Source organism: Salmo trutta, unplaced genomic scaffold (genome assembly GCF_901001165.1).
Source record: "Salmo trutta unplaced genomic scaffold, fSalTru1.1, whole genome shotgun sequence".
Classification (NCBI taxonomy): Eukaryota; Metazoa; Chordata; class Actinopteri; order Salmoniformes; family Salmonidae; genus Salmo; species Salmo trutta.
In genome coordinates this window covers 326768-339267 of record NW_021822676.1, presented here as the reverse complement: position 1 = coordinate 339267, position 12500 = coordinate 326768, and the positions used below count along the sequence as shown (strand labels likewise).

General features: G+C 48.0%; 1 protein-coding gene across 1 annotated transcript in view; it reads right to left on the bottom strand.

Moving 5' to 3' along the window:
• LOC115183179 (glypican-6-like) overlaps positions 1–12500 on the bottom strand; it is a 102233-nt gene that overhangs the window by 88952 nt on the left and 781 nt on the right. The window contains exon 2 of the mRNA XM_029744517.1: positions 11967–12125. Coding sequence (XP_029600377.1) covers positions 11967–12125 — 159 coding nt within the window. The remainder of the gene's footprint in view (positions 1–11966; positions 12126–12500) is intronic.

Sequence of the window (12500 nt, the reverse complement as noted above, 5' to 3'; positions counted from 1 at the left end):
AGATGCTCTTGGTCTCCTGGTCTCCTTGAAACCCAGCAGTCTCCTTGTCTCCGGGTCTCCTTGAAACCCAGCAGTCTCCTTGTCTCCTGGACTCCTTGAAACTCAGCAGTCTCCTTGTCTCCTGGTCTCCTTGAAACCCAGCAGTCTCCTTGTCTCCTGGTCTCCTTGAAACCCAGCAGTCTCCTGGCTAATGGTCTCCTTGAAACCCAGCAGTCTCCTTGTCTCCTGGTCTCCTTGAAACCCAGCAGTCTCCTTGTCTCCTGGACTCCTTGAAACTCAGCAGTCTCCTTGTCTCCTGGTCTCCTTGAAACCCAGCAGTCTCCTTGTCTCCTGGTCTCCTTGAAACCCAGCAGTCTCCTTGTCTCCTGGTCTCCTTGAAACTCAGCAGTCTCCTTGTCTCCTGGTCTCCTTGAAACCCAGCAGTCTCCTGGACCAATGGTCTCCTTGAAACCCAGCAGTCTCCTAGTCTCCTGGTCTCCTTGAAACTCAGCAGTCTCCTTGCTCATGGTCTCCTTGAAACCCAGCAGTCTCCTGGCTCATGGATCTCCTTGAAACCCAGCAGGCTCCTTGTCTCCTGGTCTCATTGAAACCCAGCAGTCTCCTGGCTCCTGGCCTCCTTGAAACTCAGCAGTCTCCTTGTCTCCTGGTCTCCTTGAAACCCAGCAGTCTCCTGGCTCATGGTCTCCTTGAAACCCAGCAGTCTCCTGGCTAATGGGCTCCTTGAAACCCAGCAGCCTCCTGGCTCATGGTCTCCTTGAAACCCAGCAGTATCCTGGCTCATGGTTCTCCTTGAAACCCAGCAGTCTCCTGGCTAATGGTCTCCTTGAAACTCAGCAGTCTCCTTGTCTCCTGGTCTCCTTGAAACACAGCAGTCTCCTTGCTCATGGTCTCCTTGAAACCCAGCAGTCTCCTGGCTCATGGGCTCCTTGAAACCCAGCAGTCTCCTGGCTCATGGTCTCCTTGAAACCCAGCAGTCTCCTGGCTCCTGGTCTCCTTGAAACCCAGCAGTCTCCTGGCTAATGGTCTCCTTGAAACCCAGCAGTCTCCTGGCTCCTGGTCTCCTTGAAACCCAGCAGTCTCCTGGCTAATGGTCTCCTTGAAACCCAGCAGTCTCCTGGCTCATGGTCTCCTTGAAACCCAGCAGTCTCCTGGCTCATGGTCTCCTTGAAACCCAGCAGACTCCTCGCTAATTGGCTCCTTGAAACCCAACAGAGGGACCCACTTAGACAGAAGAAAGTGTCCAGGCCACACTAGGGTTACAGCCCAAATGCTTCAGGACAGAAACCCTCCAGATAATGGAAGCAGCTTCAGGACAGAAACCCTCCAGATAATGGAAGCAGCTTCAGGACAGAAACCCTCCAGATAATGGAAGCAGCTTCAGGACAGAAACCCTCCAGATAATGGAAGCAGCTTCAGGACAGAAACCCTCCAGATAATGGAAGCAGCTTCAGGACAGAAACCATCCAGATAATGGAAGCAGCTTCAGGACAGAAACCCTCCAGATAATGGAAGCAGCTTCAGGACAGAAACCCTCCAGATAATGGAAGCAGCTTCAGGACAGAAACCCTCCAGATAATGGAAGCAGCTTCAGGACAGAAACCCTCCAGATAATGGAAGCAGCTTCAGGACAGAAACCCTCCAGATAATGGAAGCAGCTTCAGGACAGAAACCATCCAGATAATGGAAGCAGCTTCAGGACAGAAACCCTCCAGATAATGGAAGCAGCTTCAGGACAGAAACCCTCCAGATAATGGAAGCAGCTTCAGGACAGAAACCCTCCAGATAATGGAAGCAGCTAACCAAAGTGCTTCAGGACAGAAACCCCATGCAGTCCGTCCTCAGAGAATAGTTGTCCTGACTTTCACTTCAGTTGATACGGTGGCCATCGCAACAATACTACTTCATTAATGCATGGTTCCTGGAACTGCATGTTGTGGACATGGTTTCATCAGTATCGGACATGACTTCTGTCATTGGGTTTCATGGAACACAACACAACACATGGATACATCCCTGATTTCTATGGGTGAAGGACATATGGGCAAACTGGATGTGTTTTACATGTTATTATTCCACATCCTATGCTTCCAATTGGTTCCCTATAGACTAGGACTGATCCAATGGTTCCCTATAGACTAGGACTGACCCAATGGTTCCCTATAGACTAGGACTGATGACCCAATGGTTCCCTATAGACTAGGACTGACCCAATGGTTCCCTATAGACTAGGACTGACCCAATGGTTCCCTATAGACTAGGACTGATGACCCAATGGTTCCCTATAGACTAGGACTGACCCAATGGTTCCCTATAGACTAGGACTGATCCAATGGTTCCCTACAGACTAGGACTGACCCAATGGTTCCCTATAGACTAGGACTGATGACCCAATGGTTCCCTATAGACTAGGACTGACCCAATGGTTCCCTATAGACTAGGACTGACCCAATGGTTCCCTATAGACTAGGACTGATCCAATGGTTCCCTATAGACTAGGACTGACCCAATGGTTCCCTATAGACTAGGACTGATGACCCAATGGTTCCCTATAGACTATGACTGACCCAATGGTTCCCTATAGACTAGGACTGACCCAATGGTTCCCTATAGACTAGGACTGACCCAATGGTTCCCTATAGACTAGGACTGACCCAATGGTTCCCTATAGACTAGGACTGACCCAATGGTTCCCTATAGACTAGGACTGACCCAATGGTTCCCTATAGACTAGGACTGATCCAATGGTTCCCTATAGACTAGGACTGACCCAATGGTTCCCTATAGACTAGGACTGACCCAATGGTTCCCTATAGACTAGGACTGACCCAATGGTTCCCTATAAACTAGGACTGACCCAATGGTTCCCTATAGACTAGGACTGACCCAATGGTTCCCTATAGACTAGGACTGACCCAATGGTTCCCTATAGACTAGGACTGATGACCCAATGGTTCCCTATAGACTAGGACTGACCCAATGGTTCCCTATAGACTAGGACTGACCCAATGGTTCCCTATAGACTAGGACTGACCCAATGGTTCCCTATAGACTAGGACTGACCCAATGGTTCCCTATAGACTAGGACTGATGACCCAATGGTTCCCTATAGACTAGGACTGACCCAATGGTTCCCTATAGACTAGGACTGAGCCAATGGTTCCCTATAGACTAGGACTGATCCAATGGTTCCCTATAGACTAGGACTGATGACCCAATGGTTCCCTATAGACTAGGACTGACCCAATGGTTCCCTATAGACTAGGACTGACCCAATGGTTCCCTATAGACTAGGACTGACCCAATGGTTCCCTATAGACTAGGACTGACCCAATGGTTCCCTATAGACTAGGACTGACCCAATGGTTCCCTATAGACTAGGACTGATCCAATGGTTCCCTATAGACTAGGACTGACCCAATGGTTCCCTATAGACTAGGACTGATGACCCAATGGTTCCCTATAGACTAGGACTGACCCAATGGTTGCCTATAGACTAGGACTGATGACCCAATGGTTCCCTATAGACTAGGACTGAGCCAATGGTTCCCTATAGACTAGGACTGACCCAATGGTTCCCTATAGACTAGGACTGACCCAATGGTTCCCTATAGACTAGGACTGACCCAATGGTTCCCTATAGACTAGGACTGACCCAATGGTTCCCTATAGACTAGGACTGACCCAATGGTTCCCTATAGACTAGGACTGATCCAATGGTTCCCTATAGACTAGGACTGACCCAATGGTTCCTTATAGACTAGGACTGACCCAATGGTACCCTATAGACTAGGACTGACCCAATGGTTCCCTATAGACTAGGACTGATGACCCAATGGTTCCCTATAGACTAGGAGTGATGACCCAATGGTTCCCTATAGACTAGGACTGACCCAATGGTTCCCTATAGACTAGGACTGACCCAATGGTTCCCTATAGACTAGGACTGACCCAATGGTTCCCTATAGACTAGGACTGACCCAATGGTTCCCTATAGACTAGGACTGAGCCAATGGTTCCCTATAGACTAGGACTGACCCAATGGCGAACAGTGATTATCCTGTTATCCTGCTGCCATGTTTAAAGGGTGAACAGTGATTATCCTGTTATCCTGCTGCCATGTTTAAAGGGCGAACAGTGGTTATCCTGTTATCCTGCTGCCATGTTTAAAGGGCGAACAGTGATTGTCCTGTTATCCTGCTGCCATGTTTAAAGGGCGAACAGTGATTATCCTGTTATCCTGCTGCCATGTTTAAAGGGCGAACAGTGGTTATCCTGTTATCCTGCTGCCATGGTTAAAGGGCGAACAGTGATTATCCTGTTATCCTGCTGCCATGTTTAAAGGGCGAACAGTGATTATCCTGTTATCCTGCTGCCATGTTTAAAGGGCGAACAGTGGTTATCCTGTTATCCTGCTGCCATGTTTAAAGGGTGAACAGTGATTATCCTGTTATCCTGCTGCCATGTTTAAAGGGCGAACAGTGATTATCCTGTTATCCTGCTGCCATGTTTAAAGGGCGAACAGTGATTATCCTGTTATCCTGCTGCCATGTTTAAAGTGCGAACAGTGATTATCCTGTTATCCTGCTGCCATGTTTAAAGGGCGAACAGTGATTATCCTGTTATCCTGCTGCCATGTTTAAAGGGATTATCCTGTTATCCTGCTGCCATGATTAAAGGGCGAACAGTGATTATCCTGTTATCCTGCTGCCATGTTTAAAGGGCGAACAGGGATTATCCTGTTATCCTGCTGCCATGTTTAAAGGGCGAACAGTGATTATTCTGTTATCCTGCTGCCATGTTTAAAGGGCGAACAGTGATTATCCTGTTATCCTGCTGCCATGTTTAAAGGGCGAACAGTGATTATCCTGTTATCCTGCTGCCATGTTTAAAGGGATTATCCTGTTATCCTGCTGCCATGTTTAAAGGGCGAACAGTGATTATCCTCTTATCCTGCTGCCATGTTTAAAGGGCAAACAGGGATTATCCTGTTATCCTGCTGCCATGTTTAAAGGGCGAACAGTGATTATCCTGTTATCCTGCTGCCATGTTTAAAGGGCGAACAGTGATTATCCTGTTATCCTGCTGCCATGTTTAAAGGGCGAACAGTGATTATCCTGTTATCCTGCTGCCATGTTTAAAGGGCGAACAGTGATTATCCTGTTATCCTGCTGCCATGTTTAAAGGGCGAACAGTGATTATCCTGTTATCCTGCTGCCATGTTTAAAGGGCGAACAGTGGTTATCCTGTTATCCTGCTGCCATGTTTAAAGGGCGAACAGTGATTATCCTGTTTTCCTGCTGCCATGTTTAAAGGGCGAACAGTGATTGTCCTGTTATCCTGCTGCCATGTTTAAAGGGTGAACAGTGATTATCCTGTTATCCTGCTGCCATGTTTAAAGGGCGAACAGTGATTATCCTGTTATCCTGCTGCCATGTTTAAAGGGCGAACAGTGATTATCCTGTTATCCTGCTGCCATGTTTAAAGGGATTATCCTGTTATCCTGCTGCCATGTTTAAAGGGATTATCCTGTTATCCTGCTGCCATGTTTAAAGGGCGAACAGTGATTATCCTGTTATCCTGCTGCCATGTTTAAAGGGATTATCCTGTTATCCTGCTGCCATGTTTAAAGGGATTATCGTATTATCCTGCTGCCATGTTGTTCAATCTGAGCGGCGTTTCATTTAAAACACAAATCCTTATTTTATCGTCTAAAAAAGGTCGACAAGCGTGTCATGACTAAAAACCGTCTTCTGAAGGCGACTCCGGTTTTCAGAACTCTTCCAGAGTGTAACTGGGTCGGCTCTAATGAGGACCTCTGAGAGACCACTCTGTTTGATCTCACCATCTGAACCCAGATCGGATCCGTGGGCTTCTGGGGTTTCCTCCTCCTGACTTTCTACTGGTTCACTTTTCTTCAATGAATAGAAACATGAATTACTAATGGAAAAAGACTTGAGTAAAAAAATATATATATATATTAAAAACTTATTTTGGTGGTTAGAAATACTTGTAGTATTACTTCATTTTTCCATGGTAGAGTAGAGTTAGTTACCTTACTTCCATATTTCCTTATTATTAACCAAACACACAGAACGGCGATGACATATAGAAGTTCAGGGGTGAGCCTGTCGCTTGGGGCGATATACCGTCATCACGATCACTGTCCTCGAACTTCCTGTCATATATATAAGCCGAGGCGCAGCGTGCTGGTAATTCCACATCCTTGATTTTTTGAAGTGAAACCGAACAAAAACAATAAACAGGAAGAAAACGAGACGTTCTGGGGGCTGCTCAAAGGCAGATGCACAAAAAACAAGATCCCCACAACTGAAGGAGGGGAAAAAAGGGCTGCCTAAGTATGGTTCCCAATCAGAGACAACGATAGACAGCTGCCTCTGATTGGAAACCATACCTGGCCAAAACATAGAAATAAAATACATAGAACGCCCACCCCCTATCACACCCTGACCTAACTAAACAGAAGAAAAAAACATCTCTCTCAGGTCAGGGCGTGACAACCGTATATAAATTATAGCGGGGTATTTGGAAATGAAAAGGTGAGAAAGATATGATAGGATGCCATTCTAAAGTAGTGCACTATCACCCTAGATAGTTCACCCTAGATAGTTCACCCTAGATAGTTCACCCTAGATAGTTCACCCTAGATAGTTCACCCTAGATAGTTCTATCACCCTAGATAGTTCACCCTAGATAGTTCACCCTAGATAGTTCACCCTAGATAGTTCACCCTAGATAGTTCACCCTAGATAGTTCACCCTAGATAGTGCACCCTAGATAGTTCACCCTAGATAGTTCACCCTAGATAGTTCACCCTAGATAGTTCACCCTAGATAGTTCTATCACCCTAGATAGTTCTATCACCCTAGATAGTTCTATCACCCTAGATAGTTCACCCTAGATAGTTCACCCTAGATAGTTCTATCACCCTAGATAGTTCACCCTAGATAGTTCACCCTAGATAGTTCACCCTAGATAGTTCACCCTAGATAGTTCACCCTAGATAGTTCACCCTAGATAGTTCACCCTAGATAGTTCACCCTAGATAGTTCACCCTAGATAGTTCACCCTAGATAGTTCACCCTAGATGGGAGGGGGGGTATTCACCCTAGATAGTTACCCTAGAGAGTTCACCCTAGATAGTTCCCCTAGATAGTTTTCTATCACCCTAGATAGTTCACCCTAGATAGTTCACCCTAGATAGTTCACCCCTAGATAGTTCACCCTAGGATAGTTCTCTCACCCTAGATAGTTCACCCTAGATAGTTCAACCTAGATAGTTCACCCTAGATAGTTCACCCTAGATAGTTTCTATCACCCTAGATAGTTCACCCCTAGATAGTTCACCCTAGATTAGTTCACCCTAGATAGTTTCACCCTAGATAGGTTCTATCCACCCTAGATAGTTCACCCTAGCGAGTTTCACCCTAGATAGTTCACCCTAGGATAGTTCTATCACCCTAGATAGTCTTCACACTAGATAGTTCACCCTAGATAGTTCACCCTAGATAGTTCACCCTAGATAGTTCACCCTAGATAGTTATATCGCCCTAGATAGTTCACCCTAGATAGTTCACCCTAGATAGTTCACCCTAGATAGTTCACCCTAGATAGTTCTATCACCCTAGATAGTTCACCCTAGATAGTTCACCCTAGATAGTTCACCCTAGATAGTTCTATCACCCTAGATAGTTCACCCTAGATAGTTCAGCCTAGATAGTTCACCCTAGATAGTTCACCCTAGATAGTTCACCCTAGATAGTTCACCCTAGATAGTTCTATCACCCTAGATAGTTCACCCTAGATAGTTCACCCTAGATAGTTCACCCTAGATAGTTCACCCTAGATAGTTCTATCACCCTAGATAGTGCACTACTTTTGACCAGGGTCCATAGGGGAGCCAATTGGGACCGCAGCCCCAGATCAGACTCAGTGGGACTAAAAGAGATGGAGAGAAATCCCTGGATCCCTGGACTAACTTAATCCCAGTGTGGCTGGCTAACTTAATCCCAGTGTGGCTGGACTAACTTAATCCCAGTGTGGCTGGTTAACTTAATCCCAGTGTGGCTGGACTAATTTAATCCCAGTGTGGCTGGCTAACTTAATCCCAGTGTGGCTGGCTAACTTAATCCCAGTGTGGCTGGCTAACTTAATCCCAGTGTGGCTGGACTAATTTAATCCCAGTGTGGCTGGCTAACTTAATCCCAGTGCGGCTGGCTAACTTAATCCCAGTGCGGCTGGCTAATTTAATCCCAGTGTGGCTGGCTAACTTAATCCCAGTGTGGCTGGCTAACTTAATCCCAGTGTGGCTGGCTAACTTAATCCCAGTGCGGCTGGCTAACTTTATCCCAGTGCGGCTGGCTAACTTAATCCCAGTGCGGCTGACTAACTTAATCCCAGTGCGGCTGGACTAACTTAATCCCAGTGTGGCTGTCTAACTTAATCCCAGTGTGGCTGGCTAACTTAATCCCAGTGCGGCTGGCTGACTTAATCCCAGTGTGGCTGGACTAACTTAATCCCAGTGTAGCTGGCTAACTTAATCCCAGTGCGGCTGGCTAACTTAATCCCAGTGTGGCTGGCTAACTTAATCCCAGTGTGGCTGGACTAACTTAATCCCAGTGTGGCTGGTTAACTTAATCCCAGTGTGGCTGGCTAACTTAATCCCAGTGTGGCTGGCTAACTTAATCCCAGTGTGGCTGGCTAACTTAATCCCAGTGCGGCTGGCTAACTTAATCCCAGTGTGGCTGGCTAACCTAATCCCAGTGCGACTGGCTAACTTAATCCCAGTGTGGCTGGCTAACTTAATCCCAGTGTGGCTGGCTAACTTAATCCCAGTGCGGCTGGCTAACTTAATCCTGACGTGGAGCTACAGTCACTTTCCAGCATCAGGATTACTCAATAATGCATGACATCGGAGAGGCAGTCGCTAATCAACAGCACAGTTAAAGGTTTCTAAATGGGCTCCTATAAATAACGGGACAGAAATGAGGGCATGTGGAATGAAGGAGGGATGGAGTCAAACCCTGCAACGTGGGACACGGGAGGGAGACTACAGAGGGAGGAGAGAGAGGAGACAGAGGGAGGAGAGAGAGGAGACAGAGGGAGGAGAGAGAGGAGACAGAGGGAGGAGAGAGAGGAGACAGAGGGGGGAGAGAGAGGAGACAGAGGGAGGAGAGAGAGGAGACAAAGGAGAGAGAGACTACAAATCAAATCAAATTTATTTGTCCCATACACATGGTTAAATTTGATTTGATTTGTAGTCTCCCTCTCTCTCTCTAACCTCTCTCTGTCACCTCTCTCCTCTCTCTCCTCTCTCTCCTCTGTCTCCTCTCTCTCCTCCCTCTGTAGTCTCCCTCTCTTCTGGAGAGAGAGGAGAGATTCGAGAGAGGAGAGAGGACAGAGGAGAGACAGGTGACAGAGTGGAGAGAGGGGAAAGAGGAGAGAGAGGAGAGATTAGAGAGAGGAGAGAGGAGAGAGAGAGGAGAGAGAGGAGAGAGGAGAGAGAGGAGAGATTAGAGAGAGGAGAGAGGAGAGAGGACAGAGGAGAGAGAGGAGAGAGGACAGAGGAGAGAGAGGAGAGATTAGAGAGAGGAGAGAGGAGAGAGGACAGAGGAGAGAGAGGAGAGAGGACAGAGGAGAGAGAGGAGAGATTAGAGAGAGGAGAGAGGAGAGAGGACAGAGAGAGAGGAGAGAGGACAGAGGAGAGAGAGGAGAGAGGACAGAGAGAGGAGAGAGGAGAGAGAGGAGAGAGAGAGATTAGAGAGGAGAGATTCGAGAGAGGTGACAGAGTAGTCTAACCCTACTGCCTTCCTAGGTGGCCCCCTGGCCTCTCATGACCCAACGAATATTAGCTAATTCAACCCATAACCCTCTTCTGAACGAATACGATTGTTTTTTTCTGAATAGCAACGTTTCCAAACCTCCACAGTATGTAAGTGATTCATATGTGTTAACCATCACAGGGCTGCCGGCCCAGAAGGCATCTCTAGCCGTGTTCCCAGCATGCACAGGACCAGCTGGCTGTTGTGTTGTCTGACATGTCCAATCTGTCTCTGGCTCAGGCCTCTATAGCCACCTGCTCCAAGATGTCCACTATCGTCGCTGTGCCCGACTGAATGACGAGAGACTCGTAGCTCTGCACTTCCATCACCACCAAGTGCTTTGACAGGCTGGTTTATCTCACCTCCTCTCTCACCTCCTCCCTCCCCAACACTCTCCATCTCACCTCCTCCCTCACCTCCTCCCTCCCCAACACTCTCCATCTCACCTCATCCCTCCATCTCACCTCCTCTCTCACCTCCATCTCACCTCCTCCCTCTCCATCTCTCCTCCTCCCTTCCTCCCCTACACCCTCTACCCTCTCCATCTCACCTCCTCTCTCACCTCCTCCCTCCCCAACACTCTCCATCTCACCTCCTCCCTCACCTCCTCCCTCCATCTCACCTCCTCCCTCACCTCCTCCCTCCCACCCGACACACTCCATCCCCTGGTCTAAAGTAGTGCACTATATAGGGAATAGGGTTCTATAGGGCCCTGGTCTAAAGTAGTGCACTATATAGGGAATAGGGTTCTATAGGGCCCTGGTCTAAAGTAGTGCACTATATAGGGAATAGGGTTCTATAGGGCCCTGGTCTAAAGTAGTGCACTATATAGGGAATACGGTTCTATAGGGCCCTGGTCTAAAGTAGTGTACTATATAGGGAATAGGGTTCTATAGGGCTCTGGTCTAAAGTAGTGCACTATATAGGGAATAGGGTTATATAGGGCCCTGGTCTAAAGTAGTGCACTATATAGGGAATAGGGTTATATAGGGCCCTGGTCTAAAGTAGTGCACTATATAGGGAATAGGGTTCTATAGGGCTCTGGTCTAAAGTAGTGCACTACATAGGGCATAGTGTGCCATTTGAGACAGCCTCTGTATGTTATTTCTTTACTGCTAAAGCAAAACGTGTCTCTGGGAGGTGGAGGAAACAGTCGTGGACGATCCCACATGGTGATTCATCACGTCACAGCAGTAAACCAACTTCCACCAACGCCTTCACTTATTCCTGTCCCCTCCTGCTCTGCATTAATCACCTGTTAGCAGCTAGGCCATTATAGAAGCTGCTTTTATCCCCGTTACCCTTCACCGTAGCAGCTCACCGTAGCAGCCGGACCAAATCAGTCTTCTACCCTTCACTGTAGCAGGCCATTATAGAAGCTGCTTTTATCCCCTTTACCCTTCACTGTAGCAGCCGGACCAAATCAGTCTGTTACCATTCAGCCCCCTTTGGATCAACCCACAGCCCATTCCCAGTAACAGCCCGTTCCCAGTAACAGCCCATTCCCAGTAACAGCCCATTCCCAGTAACAGCCCATTCCCAGTAACAGCCCGTTCCCAGTAACAGCCCATTCCCAGTAACAACCCATTCCCAGTAACAGCCCATTCCCAGTAACAGCCCGTTCCCAGTAACAGCCCGTTCCCAGTAACAGCCCATTCCCAGTAACAGCCCGTTCCCAGTAACAGCCCGTTCCCAGTAACAGCCCATTCCCAGTAACAGCCCATTCCCAGTAACAGCCCATTCCCAGTAACAGCCCATTCCCAGTAACAGCCCATTCCCAGTAACAGCCCATTCCCAGTAACAGCCCGTTCCCAGTAACAGCCCGTTCCCAGTAACAGCCCGTTCCCAGTAACAGCTGATTCACGGTGTGAGGAACTAGACTTTGCCCAGTGAGGTCACCAGTTCCATTTGACAGACACGTCAGGGTTCACAACTCAGTGTTTCCCCCCCCATCACTAGATAGGCGGGGAGTTTCCAATAACATCCACTTTTGTACCAACTGCTTACTGGGTTCAATAACAGCAATGGTGTCAGCTGATATCCAAAATGAGCTCCGGCCTTTTTTGCTACGGAGCTCAGGACACACAACGACAGACAAGAAACCCCAGCTAGTCGTGTCTGTCTTACCGTCAAACTGTTGATGTCTGGACACCAAGGTTGTCCTGAGTGTTTGACTGGTGTCGTCCACCAGGTTCTCAAACTCCAGCTTGCTCTGCTGCCCCAGTTTCTCCTCCATGTCGGACGTACAACAGGTGTAGCCCTGAGAACACACACGCAGGTGTTCACCTGGGTAGAGAGAGAGAGACAGACGGTTAATACCTGGAGGAGAGGGACAGACTGACAGACAGACAGACAGACAGGTGTTCACCTGGGTAGAGAGAGAGACAGACAGTTAATACCTGGAGGAGACAGACAGACAGACAGACAGACAGACAGACAGACAGACAGACAGACAGACAGACAGGTGTTCACCTAAAGGACAGAAAGACTCCTGAGGGAGACAGACAGACAGACAGGTGTTCACCTAAAGGACAGAAAGACTCCTGAGGGAGACGGACAGACAGGGAGCATGGCTGTTATACACAACAACAGGGCTTTCTGCCACTGAGAAGGAGTCAAGTCAAGTCCCCAAAAGGCAGGAGGGAGTGTTTGATCAAGCCT